This window comes from Harpia harpyja, chromosome 13, assembly GCF_026419915.1.
Source record: "Harpia harpyja isolate bHarHar1 chromosome 13, bHarHar1 primary haplotype, whole genome shotgun sequence".
Taxonomy (NCBI): Eukaryota; Metazoa; Chordata; class Aves; order Accipitriformes; family Accipitridae; genus Harpia; species Harpia harpyja.
Window position 1 is genome coordinate 28,857,620 of NC_068952.1, and position 27,076 is coordinate 28,884,695.

Here is a 27,076-nt window from a genome sequence, read left to right on the forward strand (position 1 = left end):
TTAAAAATATCTCCTTTGATCAGCTCTAAATACAGTGCCCTTCAATTAAAGCAACTTGACAGAAACTTTCTCTCTATGACAGAGAAACTGTCTTTCTATCATACTGCTGAACACATTTTAAATTTACTGTATTTCCCCCTGCAGAGCCATAATTTAGTACATATTTTTTCCATGCCTTTGTGCTGTGTATTTTGGATTTTCTGACGGATGCTTTTGAAATATGATGACCAAGACAGAAGTAAAGCCTTCTAAGACAGTGATGGATATTTTATATATTGCTTTTATAATATTGCAAATTATTTCTCTGGTTTTGTACTAGAGGCTAATATAATTTGGCTAGGTTTCAAGGATACCTTTCCAGGTTTCTTATGCTTTGTTATTTAACCATTACAATTGCCTATTTGCTGTATTTTGTTTGTAACAAATTACATAATAAAGAAATAATCTTTATGCACAGATTCTGTCATTTATGACGCATCTTAGTGAATCACATATACTTTAAGGGCTTACTGCTCTTGCCTCTTCTTTTCATAGTCCCATCATTTTCCCTTAAAAGCAAATAGAGGAAAACCCAGTCCACCTTTTCTAAAAATATAATTTCACTTTAAGGTTTAATATGATTATTCTCTCCCACAATTACTGAAATATATCAGAGTAATTCACAACAGTTCAACTATTATAACTTTTTGAACGAACTTATTTGTATTATCTATGAACAAAACAAAACAAACTGGACCACTGAACTAGCTGTTGGCAGAAGCAATATCCATATTGTCCTACAACAGTATCTAAAACTACCTTGATATGATTTTGACTAATTAGCATTTGCCAGACAACATGTTGTTATTGTTTGCAGGTTGTTGATCTCCCTTAGCTCAGTGTGTTTGGTATTTTTATTCTAACCTAGACACTTGCAGTACATATTCCAATCAAACTGTTGTGATAATTTTGTTTTCACCATAATAGTGCCCTATTTGATATAATGGAATACAGACCCTATCTAGATTGGACATATTCCCAGTTACTAATACTTAGAACAGAACTTGCCGTATGAAAACAGAAGTTCTTTGAAAACATTTTCTTACTTCCTTGTTTGTGCACAACTACTAATGATGGTATCAGTACAGCTTTTGGAAGTGGATTTATTGCTTAACTCATATTCCAGCTGTCTGATTAAGAAGGATTTGCTAACATATTGTATATTTACTCATGGGTAAATTACGGCTGTTCACTTCTTTCTAACCCTGACCCACAACCTGTGAGTCAACAGTATAGCATTTGTCTTTTATGTTTTATCATGCCAGATTATTTTAATATCTCATAACAATTTCTACAAGTAAAAGGATACATTCCTCCTCTTGAAAATAGGTCTCAGCTATCTGCAAAAGTAAAAAAAGAAAAATTAGGATTCTGTAATTTTCATGAGAGTGGTAAGGATATAATACAAACTTTTTTTCATAGATTTAAACATCTGTTTTGCAGATTCATATTTAGTTTGGGTAAAATACGAATGTTCAGACTAAATACACGTATTCTTATTCTAGGAAAGATGTTTAAAAAGACTATCAAACAACAAAGAAATATTAAGTCCTCTCACACAAACGGATTTGCCCAAATGTTAGTTGGGTTTTATCTTGTTACAACAACAAAAAATTATTTCAGAAACTTTTTAATGATCATATTAGAAAGTTTTAAAATTACCTAGAAGTACTGTGGTTACTGCTATGAGTTGAAGAGTTTGAATTCTGTTACTGAGCATTGTTTCCTTATGTTTGACCAAATTAAGATCATTGCTGAGCTCTCCTGAGCATTACAGTGCAATGTGATAAAATGGAGAAATAGAGGTTTCCTGACTGATGAGAAAAGAACAATCTTTGGATAAAAGACACTAAAAATATCACCTATCACAGCATCAGAGGCACACCAACGACCTTCCTCTTTTTATCCTATTAACAATAAATATTTACAATAATTACAACACATATTTCAAATACATAGAATTTGAAATATTTACAATATGAATATTTGAAATTCATGAGATAAACATATAAGGACTCAAGTTCTTCATTTTTTTCTGTATTACTCCTAGTCCACCCGCAGAAGCCAGACAATGCCATTGCAGCAGCCTTCTGCCACTTCCTTTCCTGAAGCTGCTCTGCTGTGTTAAAAAGATTTAAAGACCTTCTACCTCATGTGTCAGTTCGCTAAGCCTAACACCTTGATATCTGAAGCTCTTCAACAATAAAGCAAGTCATGGACTTAAGCCAGACGGCAGTTCTTTGATTTGCACTGTAGTTGTTATGACATGGAACAAATCTGCAGTTCTTCCTCCTTAGCTTGACATTTCTATAACAGAACAATTAAAATTGGATTTGTTACACCTCTGCCAAAAATGACCATTTAAAAAAAACCCCTAAAAATCATGACAATTCTTCAAGTTGTTCTCTTAGATGGATGTTGATTTAATACAGACAAGTCAAAACAAAGAAATACCAGGGAGCTAACACAAAAAATAAGCAAACTTTCCCTGTTGCATTTAGAGCTCAAAGTGCTAAGGAGGTTTAATATAGAGAACAAAAATAGTTCCCAAGCAGTTACGGAGGACCAGAAAAATCAAACATAAGACAGAATACGTATAAAATACTTGAACACCAAAGTCAATCTACAGCACTTCTAGCTTAATAAAATGTGTAAGCTAACACTAAATGCTGCTGTAACAGCGGCTATCTTAGCCAATGGCTAGGAATTGAACAAGGGATCTCTATGCCTAAGCATTCAAGATGTCCAGCTGCGACATCTTAAAAAACAACTTCACCCTGTCTGGGTAATTTTATAATGCCTATCTTTAACAGATCACTGCAAAAAGGAACAGTAAATATATGCTCACCAAGGGTTTATATACTGAGAAGCTGTGTATAAACTAAGAATACCAGCATGCAAACATAAGAGAAAATTATGTTCCAGTATACCAAGTTATTGCTATAGCAAAGCTACATATTTTAATTGCAGACTACTGAAATAGATTTACTATCCTCCTCCTAGTGATCTTTTACTTTCAACCAGCTATTTCAAAGCCAAAATCACAAGCATGGAAGTGGCAGAACTTCCAGAAGAAAAGTTGAGATGCCAGTTAGAAAAAATATTTTTCCTGTTAATCAAGTAAAGGGATCAGTTTTTTGGTTTGTTTGGGTTTTTTTCTGTTGGTTTTTTTTCCCCAGAACTGGCATAAAGGATTATTTCTTGGACTAAAAGGGCAAAGACACCATTGTACTAAAGTCCATGCAACCAGCTCAGACAAAGCAAGTATCCAAAGACAGTCAGAAAATTAGCATGTTTTGAATCAGAATCAGAATTTCACTTTGACTCTGAGTTGGTGGTGGGGAGTATTATAGAAAAGATAGAGCTGATACCTGGCAAGGAAAAGGTGTTAACACTGTATAGAAAGCTAACGTGGTAACTGAAACTTTTTTCTTCCAATTCTTCCCTGTAGACAAATAATCTTTGAGACTTGCAACAACAACCACTTATTTGTGCTTGCTAGAAAACAGGGCAGGCTACCCTAGAAAGCTGAGGAATACTGATGACTTTGTTTGTAAATGCAACAAAATACAAAAAATATAAACCTCAGAAATAAAAATATTTTGTTCCTCAGAACTCTACAGTATCAGTGACCTTTACAAGCAGTAACTAATCAATCTTCAGGGACAGCGAATGTTGGCAGCCCTCCTATTTGCTATGCATGGTGTGACAAGGGCCACTCTTGCAAAATGTGTCCAGTAACTGCAGGTACCCTGGTACTTGAACATTCCGTTGGGGCACCTCATAGTTGATACTTCAATGACTTCTGTGGGAGCACACAAACATTCAATCTCAAAAATCTTTGGGGCGTATCAAATTAGGCACTCCTAATTTGAAGGGTTTAACAAGTGGACACTTTTGTAAAAGTCTAAACATGATTGCTCAAAAAACACAGCAACTTGATAGAGGAGTCTAGATTACAATTTCCCAGACTTGTTACTAGCCACTAGGCCACTCTGAGCCCAGTACCTCCAAAAGAGAATTGGTAAGTGACTTCTAAGGCTCTTTATGTGCACATTTTGTCTGCTACCCACAGTAGTCTCCTAAGGGTTTCTGGAGCTGCTAAAGCTCTGTATCTGTGTTTTATATATAAGTACTTCTTAGATTCTGTAACAAATGCTAAACAATTTACATGAATCCCATTCAAGACAGGAAAAAAATTACATCCTATTTTAATTACAAGTTAAACCTTAGAACAGCCCCTAATATCCTACAGCCTTTAATATTTAATACAGGCTTCCTACTAACAATGCAGATTGTTAATACTCCAGAACATCTGACACAGCTCTTTATTTTACATTGAATTTTGTCATACAGAATAAAAAGAGAATGTGATAGAAGGGTATTTGCTAGACTTGGCATAAAAGAAAGTTACTGGCAGGCTGTATTAGCAATCTGAAAAAAAAGACTGAAGATGACAGGTTGACTTGCTGGAAAAGGAAAAAAAATATTCTTAATAGACCCACTTTACATGAAAACATGAATGCTATCTTTAAAATCCTTTATTTTTTCCCCAGATTAAAAAGTGTGTTACGATCCTTGTAAGTTCTGCTAGCTTTCTTTCAACACTCCATTCAAAATGCTTGATATTTCTTAAGAAAAAAGAGATGGTGTTTGATTACATGTTTGAATCTGGAAATGCACACTCTGTTCTCAGTTCTGTCACAGTTCCTGTATGACTTTCAAAAGGTTGTTACCCTCAGGGTTTGGCTTCCTCATCTAAAAAGCAGCAAACAGATTTCACCTCCATTATGTTTGATGACACTCCTTAATATTTGTAAAGTGTTTTGAAGTTTTTGCCTTAACCGTGTTGTTTTCCAAAACAGACCTTTGTACTGACTCATGAACAACCACCAAATTTGGCTTGGCTAAAAGTACAAATAGTTAACCCTAATGCTAAGTTTCAAATAAATTAAGTAACGATATCGAGTATCCACTCAAACACAGATTAAAAAAAAAAAATTAAAATTCTATGTCAAATGTAAATTACCTATAATTTGCAATACTAAAGAGAAACCTCTTTCTCAAATATAATCACTTATTTATATCAAAGAGAATAAGAATGCAGGAGTGTCATCACAGTTTAGAAGTTTAAAATATCACAATCATCCCATTTTCCACAATAATGATAATACAACTAAGTCAAATCAGACACCGTATAGTATCTATATATATAGCCCATATTAGACACTACAGCCAACAAAAAGTCTTGTAGTCCACCGTTAGTCTGACACAACTAAACTATAAATTAATACTGTGTCAAGTCCTATCAACATATTCATCTTGCATCATAATCTCCAGAAAGAAAAACATACTGGTCAGTTAGTAAAAAAGATTGCTTTTCAAATCACACAGTATTTCCTCTGGTCTTGCAGGTGTGGCAACTGTGCTATAAAAAAGTATACACTAAGAAACCTTGAATCTTAGCATTCATGCATGAAATTCATGCTAGAAAGAAGTCTGCAACAGTAAAAATAATTCCAGATTTAAAATGTTATGCAGACATCAGCTGTCTTATAGCTATACCAGTATCTTACAAACCATATCTAAGGTATGTTGAAGAGTGATTTTCCTAAATCTTCCTGCCAGACTAGAATTTCATCATTTGGGGAATTAGAAAACCAATTCTTCAGAGTTTCCTTTAACTGCAGAATATACTTTCAAGGCAGTTTATAATTCAACATATGTTAGAAGACCTTAGAGGAGATATTTGCCCTGACCATCTGTTATATATCAAAATACCCTGCCCAGATACAAATATTGGCATATGTTGAATTAATGCATTTTTTCCTAATGAATAAAGGTCTCAAATAAAAACAGAATTGTGTGCAACACCCCAGAATCATAGGAATTACCTGATGGAGACACAGGGGCAGTATCTTTGAATCCATCTGCTCAACCTCTTCACGGAGCAAAGAGAAAAGAGACTGCAACATTTGTTTTTCTTCTTTTTGGTGAAACTTTTCATTTGCTTCAACAGCGCCTTCAGCATGCACAGAAACTGTGTCTGTAATCAGAGTATTTTCCTCCTTGATTGCTGTGGCTCCCACTGTAGGAACTCCTTTAAAGAGAACAAGTACTTGGGTTAGGATTCAAAAAATACATCGAGTTGCTTTTTTAGGAAATTTCAATACAAAAGCTACAAGTAAAAACCTAGTATCTTAAATAATATCCCTGCAACTCAATAAAATACTGGTCTTGTCAAAATTAGTTGTGATAGGTCTGTCTTAGTGTCAGCTTACCTACCTGAAAAAACACAGTAACATACACCAGGTATTTTTGTACACTTCTAACTGAGACCTGACTAACTTGGGGGAAAAAAATAAAATCACCTAGTCTAAACTGTTCTACAGAGTTATTAATAAGAGACCAGGATGATCTAAAATAAAAAGTGTTGTGACTGGTGTTACAGCTTCAGCTAAAAAAAATCAATACTTAGATCCAAGTGGACAAACTTCTATGTTAAGACTGAATTGTAACACAGAGACAGAAAGCAAGGTTGTTTGCAACACAGTTTTGCTCAGAAAGGGCAAAAAGAAGGTAGATGAGGAAAGTGTGAATGAGGTTCTCAGTTTTTCTCTTCAGTCCTGCCAAGGACCTTGTACAGGGAGGTGTCCTGGGGAAGGAAGGAAGGAAGGAAGGATGGACAATACGACCTGTTCTTCAGATGATAACACAGTGGCTCCTTGCAGCGATGACAGGAGCTTAAAGGACAGAAAGAAGCAGATGATGACAGTGGAGGATTCTATTGTGGGGGACAGATGTCCAGGAGGACTGTCCTGCTGAGTGAAAAGGAAGACCCCCCTAGACAGTTGGATAATTTGAGAGTTGAGGGAATGAGCCAGTAGTGGTGATCTACGTTGGTAACAATGACACAAGGATGTGTAAACTGAATTTAGGCTCCAGAACTTCTTGCTAAGCAGAAAACTAGGTTCTCCTGGCACATTCCCTGGTAGTCCACTGTTGCCCATCTCCAATTTTACTGAAGTCAAAAAAGTCAGACATGGAGGTGGAGGACTGGCAACATATATGAAAGATAATGTAAAGCATAACAGTATAAAAAGATTACAAGAAAAACTTTCTGGGTGCAAATCCCACATTTTATTGTTAGAAATGCAGTATTTGTAGTATATTGCTGGTCATGAATATGATAGTTATCAGGAAATGTTAAATGAGATTAGGGAAGAAGTGTAGAGCAGGCAGTAGCAGTGGGAGAAATCAACTATCCATATACAGACTGGACCAGTTTCTCACTGTATTGGGTTTGTGTGGCAGGGTTTTGGTAGCAGGGGAGGGGCTACAGGGGTGGCTCCTGTAAGAAGTTGCTAGAAGCTTCCCTGGCTACAAGTTGGACCTGCCGCTGGCCAAGGCCGACCCAATCAATGATGGTGGTAGAGCCTCTGGGATAAGATATTTAAGAAAGGAAAACCTTAGTGGAGAAAGGAGTGGAATGTGAGAGAAACACCTATGCAGATACCAAGGTCAGTGAAGAAAGAGGGGGAGGAGGTACGCCGGAGGAAGTAATTCCCCTGCAGCCCATGGAGGTGAGCAGGGGAGCAGATGCCCACCTGCAGCCCATGGAGGACCCCACACCAGAGCAGGGGGATGGCCCCAAAGATGGCCGTGACTCCATGGGAAAGCCAACGCTGGAGCAGTCTGTGCCTGAAGGACTGCAGCCCATGGAAAGGACTCACGCTGGAGCAGTTCATGAAGAACTGCAGCCCATGGGAAGGACTTGTGTTGGAGAATTTTGTGGCAGACTGTCTCCTGGGGGAGGGACCCCAGGCTGGAGCAGGGGAAGAGTGAGGAGTCCTGCCCCTGAGGAGGAAGGAGCTGCAGAGACAACGTGTGATGAACTGACCCCAACCCCCATTCCCTGTGCCACTGCGGGGGAGGAGGTAGAGAAAATTGGGAGTGGAGTTGAGCCCAGGATGAAGGGAGCGGTGCAGGGAAGGTGTTTTAAGATTTGGTTTTACTTCGCAGTATCCTACACTGATTTGATTGGTAACAAATTAAATTGATCTTGGTTTCCTTCCCCTCACCTCCCCTCTGAGTCTGTTTTTTGCCCATGACCATAATTGGCGAGTGATCCCTCCCTATCCCTGTCTCAACCCATGAGCTTTTTGTTATATTTTCTCCCCGTCATCCCACCAGGTGGGAGGAGTGAGCAAGCGGCCTCATGGTGCTCTGTTGCCGGCTCGGCTTAAACCACGACGCTCACAAAGATGAGAGAATAAAAGCAATAAATGATGGCTTCCTATATCACACAGTCTTAGGAGTAACCAGAAAACTATAGTTTATTCCACCAAGTAATGAACAATTTTTTTCTTTTTTTCATAAAACAACACTGAATTTGATATATTTACATAGGACTGACTTTCAAAAAAATAATCCCATAATTTTTTTAAACAATTTATAGAGAATTTGGCCACTGAAATGTGCACAATGAACTTTTACAAACTCAAGTTATGATGAGTATGTTATTCTTCCCCAGCTACACCCATTTTCTGAAAATCGTGTTATCATTTAAAAGCAGGACAGGTGGGAGCACTGTTTCAAGTAACTATCACACTGTTTCTACAGCTTGGGCACTCAGCATATTTCAGACCCCCTCATGTTCATCGCAACTGAAACCCTGTAGTGATGATTCAGGTTTAAGATTTAGGGCTTAAGAAAGGTATTAGCTTGTCCGCTGAAGGTTCCACTGTTCTATTTCTGGTTATTTTAAACTTTTTACTAAATAAACTATCCAGGTCAGGAGTACTAATAATCTCTGTGGGTGGCTATTTTCACTGGGCTTACTGCCAGGCAAAATATGGGTGTAACTTAACATTGCTTTTTCGATATTAATGCATGTCTCTGCTTTTCCAGTATTTATTTGAGCTTGCTGTGGGCCAAAAGCAACAAGAGACATAACTGGATGCAAGATAAAAACCAGGAAGTACTTTTAGAGATGGAATTAAGGCTGTCTTTAAAAATACAGCTTTCTGTTCAGCACATGATCATGAAGCCAGAAAAGAGGGTCCACATGTTCTGGCAAACCTTTTGTCTCAGAAAAAAAAACAAACCTCACTTCAAACTGCACTTTATTAAGCAGGTAATAATCACCTGTCATATCAAAACATAAACGTTGACTGAAACATGTTCAATAGCGACTATAATGAAAAACCTTTATTTTAATGTTATAGTGGTACTGGTGCTAACGCATAGTTTATAAACTGCATATTATTCCTACATATAGTTGAGCTGTCACTCACTTGGAATCCAATTCTGCACTCAAATTACTCCCCTGATTCTGAAGCAAGGCCTTACAACCATTCAGGTTAATTCTACCTTGTCCTGTTTTAAACACAAGACAGCATTTGTGCCTTAGTAGCACCATAACCAAGAACTTTTCTTGAGGCAGTAACACTTAGTGATGCTATTTCGTCATAAAAGTGTTATCTAAGATCGCTATTTATTTATTTTTTCTCCATGTTCTTGAAAACGGATAACACACAACACTGCTTTTTCCTGGAATCAATCAATCTTACTGTCCAAAGCAGATTATTTTTTTTACTAAAGATTGGTATCTTACATATATTTCTGATATCTTAAGAAGCAAGGATTAAGGTTTTTTCACTTTGCAAAGCCTTGATATTTACTCCATACATTGATATTTGGTTCCATACTAGAACCAAAAAAACTACTAGAACTTTGGTCCATACCAAAGCCTTTAAGAAAATAAACGTGAAAAAACACACAAAGTATCAACCCTCCCATGGCCAGAGCACTCACTAGGAATGTGGCAGAGAGCTGGATTCAAGTTTCTGCTCTGCCAGACTCACAGAGGTTTCAAATGACATCTTCTATGCCCAGTTGGGTGTGCCAATGTCTCCTAAGACATGGAGAGAAGCAAACTTTCTCAAAATTTCCCTAAGAGTTCACAGAAGCAGCCCCATGTTTGCAAAAAGATCCAATTTTGACAGGCCTTGTGAATAAAAATGACAAATGCATTTTTCAATACGTCTCACCTTTTTTTGTTTTATCAGTACTGCAAGTATATGAAATTAAGATGCTCTTGCCACCTGCCTGAGAACGAGTCAGAGGTGAAACTATGAAGCATTTGCTATCAAAATAAAACTGTAGATATTGTCCTCTGTTTTTGTAATTGAATTTTAATTTTCACATTGAGTAGCATTAGCTTAAGTCACCAGTAACAGAAGCTTCTAGTACAGAAAACATGGTAATCTCTCTTTTAAACATTCTTTGGTACTCAATACCACAAAGCTGGTTCAGACTGATTCATTCAAGAACTATAAAAAAAAAAAACAAACAAAAAACCACCAGCAAGTATTTAAAAAAATATTTCATTTTTAAGAGAAGAGACTTTAAGACAGGAGTGTTGGCAGTAAAGACATAACTCTAACTAAGGAAGCTCAAAATCTTTAGTGCGGCACAGAACCCTAAATAAAATAACATTGCTTGAATTTTCATATAATTTGACTAGTTTATATTCATATATTTCATTTGCTGCAACACCAAATCCATCGCAACCACTCCACTTTCTTCCCCCACCTTCAAGCTGCTTCAAGAAATAAGTTGAATAATTTACAGGAAGAGCATATGTTGCAGAATTTAACTTGGGGAAAAATGATTAAGTGCAAGTTACTGTGCTATACTACATTAAGGAATGACACTGTGATTTTACAATATTAAGTTAGTAGTTATGCCAGGACTGATCTTTTGGAAAAAGATGAAATTATTTGCAGAGAAGAGGGATAATTTGAAGTCCATATTTACAAAAATACATTGAAGCAGATGACGCTTCATGAATCACTATCTCTACTGCACTAAAGTTAGTACAATTCATTACAAGGAATCCAAGTATGAATAATGACCAAAGTTTAAATTTGTCAATTTAAATTTACATCACTTCTTTGATCACAAGTGTCCTCCTTCATATAGTCACAGTCTATTCAAAACTATTATTAGTATACAAAAAGAATGTGAGAGAAATTTGGGATCTGGAAGCTATAGACCTGCCAATTCACTCTAATACATCTACTGCAGCACGAGGACAGCTAAAAGGAGGTGCTTCTTCAAACAATGCATAGGTGAAATCTTGGAACTACTTACTCCAGGACAAGGAAATGGACTCAAAAAACAACTGCAAGTCAGGTGACAAATTCACTGTAAGCTATTACAGTCTATCAATTCCCACTTGGGGAAGTCCTGAATGGATAATTACTGATGGCAAGGAGAACACAGGAACAAATCACTACCTCTTTGCCTTGTCCTTATACTTTTACCTACCCACCCTCTGCTGGCCACTGTCAGGGGAGGGACATTGAACTAGGTGAATCTTCAACCAGATATAGTGATTCTTAATCTTGCATTCCAGTCTACTGATTGTAGGAGCTAGGGTAATTCTAGCTCCAACATATTCCAAGCATACACAGAAACACAATAATCAAATACTTATAACTGTTTATGCTTTCTAAGCAAATATTTAGAGGGTTTCAAACACATTGCAAGTGCAAGCACTTGCTCTTTCTTCTGAAGTAAAAACATATGTCCCGAGCAGAAGATTGGCTTCTCTAATGATCACCAATCTTCTGCTGAGCAAGTCCCGAATAAATAAAAATAAGTAAAACGTAGTTTTTGCTATTCCAGGTTCATTGTTTTAGTCACTAGCAAGAGAAGGAATATGAACAACAGGCTTTTTAAGTCAAAAGTCATCTTTTCCAGAATGACAACATTTAACAGTGACCCTAACAAGTTTGCTTATAGGGAAAGAGAAGAAGATTCATAAATCTCTTCTTTAGCTATGAGTCAAAGTAACTCATCCATGATTTCTCAATAGTTAAAAATAAAAATACAAAAACCCCCCCACCATAATACATGCCATGCAAGTATTCTGGTTTTGATTCCAGCTTGCTTGTGTAGCGCTCTGTTATGACCCACTCAGGGATCTTCCACCCTGGTTTGATTATTCTCTCCTTTATCTCTGAGTTGGTATAAAGACAGGAAAGCTAGTTTGGTTCTTTTATGTAGAGGGGTACTCAGGAATTGTATAAAATAGCTGGTCTTAAAAATTAAATGGAAGTTTCTCACTAAAACAAAGACATTTGTGACATCAAGAAATTGTGACAAAGTCACTGCATTGTTTGAAGACAGGAGAACCATCATGTGAGAATATCTAAAAAGCTAAATGTAAATTAGCCCATAATCAATGGGAGATAGAATGTAATTTTATATTTTGATCTTCCTTCTGTTAACAGTCAAGGTTCTTATTAATGAAGTAGTAAATGTTTGTTCATAGGAATTCAACAAAACTCTTAAAGAGTTTTGCAGGCAGGACGTTCTCTGTTGTGGTATTTTACATCTCTAGATTTTTCCATTAAATTTTCTATATTTCGGATTTCTGCTTTTTGCCTTAAAACTGCTATCTACCATGCACAACTCATTTTGTGGTACTTCTGCATCAGTTGATTGCATTTATCAACAAGAATACAAACTCGTAGAGAAAGAATACAAGCAAAGTTTAACTTTCAGTGTTTGGGTGAATTTCTCCTTTTCTTCCTCTCATCATGCTTCAGATACCTCTGTCCGCATGTCTGTATCACATTTCACCAACTTTTGCTATTCCCGTCATATAGATGACTGGTTCTCAATTACTTCTGCTAATCTTTTGTTTTAATTAAGTATTGTCTTCCATTTTTAAACATTAAATCTATAGTTGAAATATATACTTAATGACTTTCTGCATCATTTAATGAGAACTCATTCTCCCTATAATGACAGATTTCAGCATCCTTCTACTAAAAAATATAATTTGTCTCTTCTAGGTTTTGCCTATACATACAAAATATGGAATGCAAGGCTTCCTTCCTTTCCCTTCTTTACCTATTTTATTATCCTTTAAGATCATCATCAATTTTCAGATTAGGCCATAAAAGACTTGCCATTTAGCAGGAAAATTGTATTTTAAAATTATCTACTTTAAGTAGCCAAATTTACCATCTCAGTCTTCAGATGAAAAAAAAAAAAGGCATGGGGAAAAAAAAAAAAGCAGGCATGATTCGGTTGTTCCAAGTAACTTTCAAAGATACCTATGCAATGAAACACACTGATTTTAATTAATATATCTGCAGCACTATGACACATAACACATCTGACATTTATGATTTATGGCAAAAAAAGCCTAATATAATAACACATTGTGTTGATGCAGACAAATCCTACTCATTCAAAAAGGGAAGAAGCATCTTAAATAAGAACATGTAATAAACATTTACATTTTCCTTATCCAATTCACATCCAAAAGACCTAAAGGAGAAGTAACATCAAAAATTGGTAGAAACACATTTTTGAACAGCTCATTAGCCAAAATGCACATCCTAGGACTATCTATTAAGCTTTGAAAAATGTAAATTTTGACAACAGGCCAAGATCAAGCTATTTGGTACTTACACCAAGATTTCAAATCTTGACACTGGATCAAGACACCAAAATCTTGAACTAGAGCACAATGTTCAAAGGAACAAAACCATTGTATTGGGTTTGTGTGGCAGGGTTTTGGTAGCAGGGGAGGAGTTACAGGGGTGGCTCCTGTGAGAAGCTGCTAGAAGCCTGCCTGGCTCCAAGTTGGACCTGCCGCTGGCCAAGGCCGACCCAATCTGCGACAGTGCGCCTCTGGGATAACATATTTAAGAAGGGAAAACCTGCAGTGGAGAGGGGTGCGAGAGAAAACTCTCTGCAGACAGCAAAGTCAGTGAAGAAGGAGGGGGAGGAGGTGCGCCGGAGGAAGTAATTCCCCTGCAGCCCATGGAGGTGAGCAGGGGAGCAGATGCCCACCTGCAGCCCATGGAGGACCCCACACCAGAGCAGGGGGATGGCCCCAAAGATGGCCGTGACTCCATGGGAAAGCCAACGCTGGAGCAGTCTGTGCCTGAAGGACTGCAGCCCATGGAAAGGACTCACGCTGGAGCAGTTCATGAAGAACTGCAGCCCATGGGAAGGACTTGTGTTGGAGAATTTTGTGGCAGACTGTCTCCTGGGGGAGGGACCCCAGGCTGGAGCAGGGGAAGAGTGAGGAGTCCTGCCCCTGAGGAGGAAGGAGCTGCAGAGACAACGTGTGATGAACTGACCCCAACCCCCATTCCCCGTCCTGCTGCACCACTATGGGGAGGAGGTAGAGAAAATAGGGAGTGGAGTTGCGCTACGGAAGAAGGCAGGGGTGGGGGGAAGTTGTTTTAAGATTTCGTTTTACTTCGCATTATCCTACTCTGATTTGATTCGTAACAAATTAAATTGATCTTGGTTTCTCGTGACCATAATTGGCGAGTGATCCCTGTCTCAACCCATGAGCTTTTTGTTATATTTTCTCCCCCTCATCCCACCAGGCAGGAGGAGTGAGCAAGCGACCTCATGGTGCTTTGATGCTGGCTGGGCTTAAACCGTGACAACCATATTGCCTGAATTTCTGGCCATTCTGATTTGGAAGTCGGCCCAATTTCCATACTGAAACTCTGCACCTCCCTGTATTCGTGCTTCCTTGATATGTTCCATTTGCTACATAGCCAATGTTTAAATACAGAAGGTGAAAACATCTAGAGTTGAATCTGATTTAGCATTATTAACAGTTCTGAAAAAAAACCATCCCCAAACCTTCAGTGTAAATTTAAAAATAATTAGTATGACAACTAAAATATATCTTTCTCATTAGTTCACAGACTAGAACTACAGCGTTGTTATTTTAAATAAACAGAACAAAACTATTTTTTTATAAAGTACCTTTAGATTTTTTACTGGAGTTTCTTTTGCTTCTTGGACTTCTTTCTCCACCTGGCTGTTTTTCAGCAATAGGCTTTTCTTCCAGCTGGGGGTCCATATGGACATTTACAGATCTCCTCTCAGTCTCACTTTCCTTACAGCTTGGGGTACAGTTGCCACCGTCCATATTCTCATTGTTATTGATGCTGTCCTGCTCACCTTTATCCTGTCGTCCCATAGCAATGCTAGTACTGGTCAGAACCTCATTCCCATCATTGTCAAGTTGATTTTCATTTTCATCAGCTGAAGAAACCAAATTGCATGCCAAACTTTCCACCCTATAGTCAGCAGAAAGACTGTCCTTTGAGTCTATTTGTAGATCATTTGGTGGAAATTCTCTGTCATCCATTAGAGCGCTACTTGTTGAACCACTTAAATCTCCCTCCAAATATTTTTAGACCTAAAATATAAAACCAGAAGAAGCATTTATAATACATATATTATAATGGATAAATAACCTCATACTTAATGCCAGCCAATAAAGACTCACATTAGCCAAGTGATACGGTTTAAAAGCATGGGGAAGTTATTTCAAACAGTAATCCATTGCCCCATTGTAAGTCTTAAAGCAAAGCATATCTACATAGAAAAAACTATCTATAAACTTGTACTTTTATCCAATTATAATCAGTTCCAGTTAACTGACCAATAGCACAGCTGATCTTCACAGCAGTGTTCACAGTGTTTAGCTGAGGTAACGAGAAAAAAAGATAAACAGAAGCCACCCCCACCACCCCCCTTTAAATCCATGGCTAAAACAAAAGCCATGTCACATAAATTCTTGTCACATAAGATCATAGTTTGCCTGACAAAAATAAACCAGTGAGGAATAAAAGCAGAACAACTTTTAATTCTGTCAGTGATGGTATCACATCAAATAGGCAGATAGATTAACTCTGTTACAAGAATTAGATGCAAGTAGAACCTGTTTATTGACTCAGATTGTCACTTTATTTTCAAGAAAACATTCAACATGTCTTCAGTAAACACAGAAGCAGATGGTTTGTTAATAAAAAACCCTAATACCCCACCTACTCTCAGCAGGGGTCAATTTTACCTTTTTGTGAACATGCAACTCTAATCAATACTGCAATTAGATGCATATTCACAGGAAAAAAAGGGTAACTTAGCAGCAGAGTTACACAGCATTTATATAGGACTGTTATTGTATCAGTTCCTTTCTTTAGCTTTTAGAAGCATGGCAATACTGCTGGTTTAACTTAGCAACTACATAGATGAAATACAGGTCCATTATGTACACCTTATTAGATTTAGCTCACATTTTAAATAGTGAAGCCAAAAATCAGCAACTCTTATATTATAGAAGAGCTTAGACAAGCGTCCTACAGCAGCTTCCTATCCTTTCCTTTAAATGAAGGCATTTTAGGAAACCTGTCTTCACCAGGCTTTCTTCAGTCTTATGTCCTGGTATATACAACTGAAATAACTGAAATACACACTTGCTAACTATGCAAGATAATGTTTCATTTTACTTGCTGAAAGAATTCAAATTACAGAAAAATAGAAAAAATGCCTTAGAGAATAAGTAGGTTTTCCTTCATCCACAGAAACATATTTCTGTTAAAGATTACTAAAAAGATTTTCCCAGATTTTTTCCTCCACAACCTTTATAGTTGTTAAAAGGACTGGAAAAAAGAAAATGTTACTCCTATCTTAGAGAAGGACAAGGAGGAGGATTTGGGGAGCTACAGGCTGCTCAGCCTCACCTCAGTCCCTGGGAGGTGATATAGCAAGCAATCCTAGAAACCATTTTCGAACATATGAAGGACAAGAAGTGTCATCAAGAGTAGTCAGCATGGATTTATGATGGGTAAATAGTGCTTAACAAACTTGACAGGCTTCTACAATGAGGTGACTGGCTCAGCAGAGGAGAGAACAATAGATGCTGTTTACCTTGACTTTGGTAAGGCTTTTGACACTGTCTCCAATAACATCTTCACAGACAAGCATACAAAGTACAGTCTAGGTAAATAGACAGTGAGGAGTTCCAGGGAAGCATGCAGAGGGGGACAAGCAACCACCAGCTGGGCAACACAAAAGCAAAAGTCAGCACCAACTAGGACAACTCCATCTCTGTTTCCAACCTGAAGAACTTGTTAACCATTTCCAGCCATACCAGTCTAACAAAAAATACTGCCTAACCTATAACATATAAGCTGCACCAGGGGAGGTTTAGACTGGACATTAGGAAGCATTTCTTTACCAAGAGGGTGGTCAAACACTGGAACAGGCTTCCTAGAGAGGTGGTCAGTGCCCCAAGCCTGTCACTGTTTAAGAGGCATTTGGACAATGCCTTTGATAACATGCTTTAACTTTTGGTCAGCCCTGAATTGGTCAGGCAGTTGGACTACATGATCGTTGTAGGTCCCTTCCAACTAAAATATTCTATTCTATTCTAGAAGAATAATGAATTGTACACTAGAGACGCAAGTCGTATTTTCCTTTGGCAACCAAATAAGAGAACTGGCTTTCATTGAGCACCAGAAAGACAAAGAAGGGAACTCTATAGGAGATACATATCTGGAGAATGCAACTGTTCATTAGAAGGATGCTCCTTAATCAAGCTGTTTTCTCTCAAAGAGAATTAAACACAAAACGAAAGGTTAAAAGGAAGACAGAACTTTAATCAGACCAGCAAGAATCAGAACTAGAAGATATTCTTTACAGACACCCACACTACAGTAATGTTGATTTATTGATGATAACTGTTCTAAAGCATTAAAAAAAACCCAACCCCAAACACCATGTTAAACTTGAAGGGTTCACTTCTTACTCTTCCTAGCATATAAAATAATAACAACTGCTGCCCTCCCCAGCTCATAGATTAAATGATACATCAAACAAAAGAGGTTGAAATAAATTGCCCAAAGCCAATGAGGAATCAGTTTTAACAGCAATAATTAAAAATCAGGATGTCCTACCACCACTCTCTTGTGTCTATCAGTAGAAAAGTTTATCCTTTCAACAGCTATCACAGGGAAATAGAAACGTGAATGCATTTGAACAAGGTGTTTCCTATTAGATTGTGCAAAATGAGGACAAGATGGTTTTGACAAGTGACATTTTCTATAGCGGAAGCTAACAGTTTGATAGAAAATATTAACTCATTTCCTTTTAACATGTGGCTAAGATGATAGTCCCTCTCTAGCTGAGGGGCTAGAGAGCTTCTGCAGCTAGCACAGGCCAACATTTCTTGGTTTATAGTTTGAAACTCAATACTTCTCCAAATAAAAGTAGCCCTGAAAATCTATTCCTTTCTACAGTGCTTATGACTCCTTAGAGAATGAAAATCCAGAAAGAGCTAGTTCAAAGAATGTAGAACAGTCATGGCCTTAATCTTTTAAAAGGATTCCCCCCCCCCGGATGAAACTTTTTTCCTTCCTGGTTTTTTTCAATGTTGATACCTGCTATTCCTTTTGACCTTACCAAGGCACTAGGCAGGTACCAAAGTGAAGCTAAACCCTGTGAGGAGGAACTTTAGCTCTGTCTAAAAACACAAGTAGAAACACTTATTTATAAACAAAAATGGAATTAAAATCACTAGAGATTTGATTGTATTTAACAGACCATTAACATGCAGTTACTATATTTATTGTTTTGCCATTGAAATGAATTGTACACACAAATAACATGCTAAGAAAAAAATGTTTGTTTCTTCCTAGGTACATCTTTCCTCCCTTCACTGGTTGCTCAAAATTTATATAAAAGCCAATATTGAGTAGACCTGTGCTGACCTCTGTTAAAAGGTGGCGATGAATGAAAGTGCTTCAGTTCCAGTTGCTACACGGATTCATGCAATTGGCATATATAATCATGGTGATTACAGCGCAAATCAAAAATATGATGGAAAATACTTGCCAAGTGGCTAAAAACCAAAGTCCGTATTGAAGAAATTAGTTGTATGTTTGTTTGCTTTAGGACAAACAGTATGCGCATTACAGAAAAATCATGGTACTTACTTATATTTTAGGTCAATTTCAAATTCAAAAAGCCCATGCTCTTCAGTGTTCTCTTTCATGTACTTCATATAATTTCAACAACTTTTTTCATTGCTCATTTTTGTGTATGTACAGAGCCTTTCTTCCATCTACACTTACTAAGGAAACACAAGCTTAAATACAGCTGTTTGGATTGTATTCTGAAAAAAAGAGAAGAACTGGGATCTCTCCTGACCTGGCACAGCTGAAATTTGAAGACGGCAATAAAAAAAAAAAAAAACCAAACCCACAAACAACTCTCTCCCTCCCCCCAACCTTCATACTAACACAGCTCTTCTATCCTGTGAAGCTGGTGGGTTTTGTGAATGTTTACTGAATATATAGCATAGTATTTCATTTACTGATCTCAGAAGTATCTTACAGAACAGATCAAGATCATTACCCTATAGCTGCTGGCAAAAGGCTAGAAAGGTTCTAATTCAAAAAGTTTATGGCAAATCATTTTTTTATTCCATTTGACTGTCTTCATATAGCTCCTCTGCCAAAGACACTATTTTCCCTCTCATTCTCATGCCATTTAATTATTCTATGTTAATTAGAGAGATTTAAATCTTTTAATCCTTTGAAAGTCAGCTTCCCCATTATATCACCTGTATTGCTGTATTCAAATTCAATGGGCATTTCAGATTGGTTCCCAGTGTTGCTTCAACTCAATCTTTTTATTGACTTTCATGATAAAACACAATAGCTATATAAAATCTGCAGTTAGAAGCAGTCCTAAGTATTTCTGAGGATTTAATTAAAAATTAATTGTAGCAATAAGTGCTCCAAAAGGAATAACGTGAAATTCACTAAGACGAACAGAACACACCGTATCTTAAATTAAATGAAGCACATCTATATGAAACATGGATTAACCAGTCATTCTGTTCTGAGGAAAAGTATCTCATAGATTCCAAACAGAAAACTGACCACGGGTCCAAGTGTTTTTTTTCTCCTGAGATATAATACAGAAAGTGTTACAGGCACGAGAGAATTAGTTATGTCCTACCAGACACTAATCAATTACAGCTGTGTATTTTTGTTTTGTGCACAATACACACTAAACAAGATGTACACAAGTAAGAGAACCTAGATCATAGTGGGGTAAGAGCATTACAGAGGAAGGGACAGCACTACACGTGGTAACAATTATTCAACCTAGAAAAGGTTGCCATATAAACAACCAAACAGTCTAGAGATGTTGTGGAATCCCCATCCATTTAAAGAAGAAATTAAGCAAGTCTCAGGTTTAAGGACAGGTAAAAAATAAATAGTACCTAGGTTCAAGGGAATTTAATTTTCTTTGTTGTTGCAGGGTTTTTGTCTTCTTTTTTTTTTCTTTTTTTTTTTTTTAATAATACAAGCAGCTTCACAAGTCCTAGAGAAAAAAATAAAATCATGCTGCTTCTGTGAAGAGGAAATAGGATTTTTTTAAACCATTATCTTTACAGAGTTGGTGCTTCTACCACTAGAACAAAAAAGGAAAACTGTAGAAACACTGAAATTTAAAAAGTGGCTAAACCTAACCCCTATATTTCTTAAAAAGAATAAATCTGTTGATCTTTCTGATAGCTGGTGTAAAGATACACTACAAGACCACATTTAAGTGTTAGTATCTCATTTCATATTGATAAATAGTCTTCTACAAATCAACACAAACCAATGTGAAAACTATCATGACCATACAAAATAAAAACATGTACTGCAAATTCTTATTATTGCACATTGATTTCCACATAAAAGGAAGAATGTTGATCTCATTTTATGAACAATTACATTTACTACCAAAATGAAGATACAGCGATGGAGGGAAAACTCTAGATGACAGAGTAGCTACATGGCACTATCTAAAAACTACATACAACGTCAACACCTACTATGCTGTTACAGGAGCTAATAAATAAAAAGCCCATATATTCTTTTGAGAAAGTGCGATTTCTCTACAACTGTGTGCTGCTTCTGCTGATGTGGAAGCCAAGATACACCTAAAGAAACCTGGAATATTTTCACCAGATTGCTTCAGAGTGCCCTTGCCTCACCACAGCCAACAGAGAAACAAACAGAAGTACTAGTTGTTGAAGATGTACTTGACCATCACACAATTTGCTGCGGAGGCAAAGAGACAGCAGATAAAGAAGACAGGCAATTCATTTAGCTATAAATGTCTCACAAAGCCAGACCACTTCCAGCTAGCAGAATTCTGCTCTGCATTGTGTTTTATTTGCAACACTTAATGGTTGGAATGCTGCTGTTTCTAAAGAAAGGGAAATAAAAATATTTATGTGTATACTTCCATTATCCAACCTGACACCTCTGCAGAAAAAAATTACCAAAAATTACCAGCTGTTGTGCTGTCTTATAGTATGGACTCATTAGTAGTTCATCATTTCTCAAGATAGTCTTAGGTACAATCCCATTACTGGATAGCCTCACTATGAGAGAATCTCATTAACATCCTCCTGACTGTTCAGTTTGCTCTATGTTCACCTTTGAAACGAGGGGTAAAAATATCTTTATACGTGTTTTCTGCTTCTGTGTCAGATACATGGATTAGGAGGTCTATCTCTTCAAATGTGTTAATTCTGCTGTTCTCCAGGAAGTATTCAGACATGGGAGTGGTTTATCTAGTTTCACTGAATTTACAAAAATGTCTGAGCATGAACAGTTTGGTGGTTTGGCACTTTCTAACATTGAAATGACATTTCTCAAGTGGCAGTGTCATTTAAAGACATTATGATCTTTACATCTATAAACAGCAGGAATAGTGAGGTTTTGAGAGGAAATTTCACATGCTATTTTCAACTTCTAAGCTTCCTAGTCATACTGCTTATTCACAGCTTTAATAAACAATGATAAACATACTGCCAGGCATAATCTACTTCCACATTTAACATTACTATAAAAATATGTTTCAGTCAGCAGCCAAATGCAAGAGGTTTGTCTGGGAACAAATAGTATCTTTTATTAGAACATACGACAGAGTTCAGATGAAAATTTCACACAAACAAGCTCTTTTTCACACTCAAAATACACAATGATCAGTCCCCCAAGTGTCTGAAAAGTTTTGGGTTTCAAGCTTCACTAGGACAAATTTCACTGAATGGTATAAGAGTAGAAGAGGACCTCACCACTTGATGTGTTCTTTTTTTGTTCTTGTCTGCAGCAAAACACCAGAACATCCCTCAGGTAAGGGTAGAAAGGCAGTAGAATAGACTGTTTTAGGAGGATAGAGAACTCTCATCACTGCAGCACTTTTATAAACAGTCTAGACAAACATTGGTCAGGAATAACCTATGAATAACTGGTCCTGCCTTGGGATGCACGAATCTCCTTTTAAGTCTTATGAGAAGTAATTTGCCTTTTTTGATTTTTATATTTTCCTTCTAATTGAACAACTCCCAGGTTGTAATTACACTTCAGAACATGTGCACGAATTTGATTACAAAGTATAACAAAAATTCAAAACTTCCTACTAGACAAATTTATGCATCTTTTCTAGGATGTGTACTTTTTTCTTATGGGGGGGGGGGGGGGGGAAGTCCTACAAATGAGTACAGACTACTTTTATGAGAAATAATCAGCTCAGCTCACTCTTATCCAAGTCTTTACTTTACCAGGACCTGAGAAAGCTGATAGATACTACCACCTCATAAGAGGTAGCTAAAAAGCGCACAATGATCCAAAATCCCTTGTGATCTCAGGTAACAACTTTAAACATATATGGAAAGGCAGAAATGACAGAAAACAGTCCCTTGAAATGGAGATGCAAGAAGAAGGAGGCAATTATCTAAAAATTGCCCATCTGAAGAAACAAGAGTGTTCAAGACTTTCTGACAGTTGATTTTCATAGTGAGATTGAATTCCATAATTTATACCTGAGAGATGAGCAAGTTTTATAGCCCTCATCAATACAAAGAAAATCAGCATGCTGAAAATATTCACTTAGGTCCTAAATCATATCAAGGCCAGAAGCAATCACAAATGGAATGGAAATCTGTCCATAAAATTTATGAAACAATTCTTGTTATCAAACCTGTTGGTCCAACCGGAACGTTAATTAAGAACAGAGCTAATTGTTAGAGCTTCAGTAACTGTCATCATTAGAGAATCAGAATATCCAGCAGCTCTACCAAAACGTTGCATCAGTTGGTTCTGTATTTCAGAAGGGAAGGATGGTCTTGTTTCTACATTATTCAGTGTCAGATACAAACAACTGAGATGAAATCCTTTCTTTGCTCTGAACCTTCTCCATGAAGTCAGTCAAACTGTTACATCATCTTTAATGCATTCCTTAAGTGCAAAATACTGCTTTATTTCACAGGGAAGTAACAGATGGATGCATTAAAAAGATTGTGAAATAGATATTGTGGTAAAGGGGACCATACAACCACTGTAAAGAGGTACAAAACAGACACTTAAATTTGATCAAGTTTTTTGCCCTTAAATGCATGAGTGAGAACTCAGTCGCGTATAAACCAGAAGGCCTATGTTAAACAAATCACAATCTCCCCAAAATTAATCACTGGTGTAACTTGATTGAAGTTAGTGAAGCTGCGACCACTTAAACCCAGTGGTGAATTTAGCCCTGAGTGCCGTTTCAACTCTCCCCTTTCCAACAGGAAGTTATAAAGGTAATTCATTTCAGCTCTAATTGTGTAAATACATACTAGCTATATGAGCTGTCTCTAATAATTTACGAATACTTTTGATTAATATATCTTGGAGAGGTTTTCTGAAGCACACAGTTATCAGTTTTTCTATCAGAATTTGAACATGTGTTTGTAATACCTGAGCCTGTAAACAGAGATCTAATTTGTTTTAGATCAGTTTTTCAGAAAACTCTTATTATCAAGACCACTTTAAGTAGTAGCTTCCATTAAAAAAAGCATTTTTCCACTGGAAAGTCCCAAATATCACAAACATTAATAAAACCTAGCATCAGTACTGTAAGAGGGTAAAAACTAATTTCATTTAAAACCCAAACTAAGATAGTTTAAATTATACCAAGACAGGAGGAGATTTACAGCCTATAGAGACACTGAATGATTACTATTTCTCCTTGTACTAATGATGTCATATTTCAGTGCTAAAATAGTAGACTTTAATAGTCTTCCATGAGAAAAAAAGAGAAATCCACATAGGAAACTAAGCAGCTACCAAACAACAGTGGATAAAGGGTAATTTTATATGCCAGCTGTCATAAACTCTTCCTGGGATCAAATGTATAAGCTCTGCACTGTGAATGTCACTTTATTTTATAAAGACATGAATAAAGGAAGATGCCAAAATATTACCAAACAACTTAGAAACTTGTAAGTTTCACAACAGATGCCCCCAATTCGTTTATTTTGCCATTAGTCAACTGTAACACTGTAACAACAGAATGAACAACACCTGAACTGTGATGCAGGTCCAGCTGAAATGTTGGTCTAAAGTGGTAAGATTACGCCCTCGCTTTGAGGCTAAAAGCACACAAAATTCCAAGTTTTAACCATTAGAAAGAACCTCCAAAGTGTACACTACAAACTTCCATATTATTTCAATGACATATGCATCAACTGAACCTAAAAATCTTCCTAACATGCTCATGTTATAATGATAAAACAAACACCAGGATTAGTTGTTTGTTTTTTTTAAAATCCCAAAGATATTCTGAATTAATCTCAATTTGTCCTGCAGGGTAATATTATTTTTCCAAACAAAATAAGAAAATTAAATTAATCCCATGGACGGAGAAAAGCAGTGTTAAAGCTCACATTATAAGGCTACACGTTAGCAATTCAGTTTGGACAGATGGAGCAGTTTATTGGAAAAAACAGTAGAAAAACCTTCACACTCCTAAGCAATTCTGTTCCTAAAAAGCAAGCGTGCAACACACCAAAATTTGTCTACAGAAATATTTGATGCTAACATCATTTCTCCTCTACACTTTCCTTCTAAGTCAGCAACACATTTTCAAAGACATCACAGTTATACAGTAAGTAGATAAATAAGTAAAAAAAGAGTAAAAAAATCTTTAGCATGACAAGCTCTTGAGCAAGATAACATTGCCAAAGCATTCAAAATAAAGACTTATAACAAGATATGCACACAAACACAGGATGAGTGAATTTGAGAGTCAGTAGAATGTGCTCCTCAGAATTCAATGAAGAGGAATTCTGAGAAGTAAACAGAAGATGCACCTATTTGAATGTTTTTACTCCTGTCCACAAAGATTTAATAGCACTCCTTTTGCATGCACACAAAAAGTATTTGCAGTAAATTTAGTGTTGATGAAAGATGCCAGATTGATAGCCCTAGGGACTGTGTTTCTCTGTATACACAGAACAGATATAGCACAGTGAGAAAGTTTGTACCCCTGCCAAAATGCCTTACGATACACAGCTTATGCAACAGTCTTCACACTACAGAACCCTTTGCCTCTCCACTGAAAATGTCAAAAATATTGCTGCTTAGTGTTCATTATAAGGGAAAATAAGACGTGAACACTGTTACTAGCATCAGTAGGGACAGAATTCAAGGCATCAGCTCATTTAAAAATGTTTATTTTTGTGCTGAATGGCTCTTTTGTCATCTGTGAACTTTGCTGCAGTGTTTGTAAGTCTGCAAAGTCAATCTGCACCTGGTGTGAAAGTGCTTTCCTATTAAACAGCATGTTATTACAACAGAAAAAATAGCAAAGGAGGAGTGGTTTAACATTTTTTTTTTCCAAATAAGCTTATACTAACATACATGACCACACACCCAGTGCTCAAAAACAATCTCAAATGAGAACTAACTTGATAGTTTCACTTAATTGGTACCTGAGCACTCACTTTCCAGTGATCTGCACAATTGATCTAGCCCACTTTTAATGGACAGTAACTCCCTATTAATCAGGTTTTCAGCGCTAGGCTGGAAGCTACACTGTCACATGGAGCAGGCAGGCTTCCAAGGAACCTTGGATTCTTATTTCCCTTACTGCTAATAGCTTGGCCAATAGCAAAAAAACCTCCACTCCCCACCCAGCCCCCCACCAAATCCAAGCGTCCAACCATTTTTCATTGTCAATAGATTATACCTAGAAAAGCAGTAAGTTAAGGTTTATAAAGCATAGTGGCTCTAAATACAACGTTGCTGACATTATAAAGACTGATTTTCATTTTGAAGGAAGATGTCCAATACAACCCACAGGTTGCAAACTTACTGGATCTCAAACCAGATTGTGGCATAGGATTAAATGCTACTTCAGTCCTTGAGACGTTTCCTTTGTGCAGGTATGGGCTTGGAGTGGGGGACACTGATGACAAGGAAATAGGACAAAAGAATGAGGCTACCTTCTGATTTTTAAAAAATAATTCTTCCTAGAGACTATTTTCCTGAGTGCACAGCGCTTACAGCACTTTCGAAGAAATCTCTTACCACTCCTCCTACTGTTTTCCTTGGTCACCATCCAAAGTATTACAACAAGACTACCGAAGTATGCTGAATAAAATAAGTGAAAACAATAATTCTGTGACATCCTGCATCTCAGCAAGGCACAGAGACATTTCTGCCAATTCAAGCATGTAGCAGATTATTTTATTTTCACATTACTGAAGCTAATATGTTTAAGTGATTATTTCAGCTCTTTTTCTGAATATCAGTTCTGGTTTTTTTAAGCTTTTTTTAAAGCTTAAAAGCTTTAAAAAGCTTTTAAAGCTTTTTAAAACTTTTTAAAAAATTCACATTAGAGGTGGTATTTGGTAACAGGTAAGCCTTTCAATATATGCATAATTAAAAAAAAAGAACAATCAATATTAATAGTAAATCTTAAATTTTACAATGAGTTAATGATAAAATGGGTTATGGCAAATAAAACAGAAACATAAAGAGTTTCTGAAACAATTATATGCTAACAAACTTAATCTGTATTCTGAGCAAAATAGGAGTCTCTAACAATAAGTATCACTAACAGGACAATAAAAATTATGATCCTGCAAATTTCCATTCACATACCTCTTGGGTTTTTTTGTGCAAGATGGGAATTCTACTGAATTTGTACTTAAAATGAAGTACGGGCATAAGAGTTTGAAAAACTGACATTAGGATGTATGTACTACTGCAATTTTCCCCCTTACTTAGAAATGCTTGTCAATATTTACTATGGCTAAGTGGTTAATACATAGCAAAATAATACTAAAAGGCTAATGCTTTAATAT

General features: G+C 36.8%; 1 protein-coding gene across 6 annotated transcripts in view; it reads right to left on the bottom strand.

Moving 5' to 3' along the window:
• The window catches only part of CNST (consortin, connexin sorting protein), a 54,230-nt gene that overhangs the window by 24,500 nt on the left and 2,654 nt on the right, over positions 1 to 27,076 (bottom strand). For 3 of the 6 annotated variants that reach the window (XM_052806685.1, XM_052806682.1, XM_052806681.1), the window contains 3 exons: positions 14,857 to 15,295; positions 5,934 to 6,139; positions 1,349 to 1,379 (listed from right to left, as the gene is read on the bottom strand). In XM_052806685.1, the coding sequence (XP_052662645.1) occupies positions 1,349 to 1,379; positions 5,934 to 6,139; positions 14,857 to 15,244 (625 nt within the window). In that variant the 5' untranslated portion in view covers positions 15,245 to 15,295. Of the gene's footprint in view, positions 1 to 1,348; positions 1,380 to 5,933; positions 6,140 to 14,856; positions 15,296 to 17,837; positions 18,398 to 19,725; positions 19,852 to 26,082; positions 26,176 to 27,076 lie in introns of those variants that run through there. The other 3 variants (XM_052806684.1, XM_052806683.1, XM_052806686.1) reach the window with 3 other exon arrangements.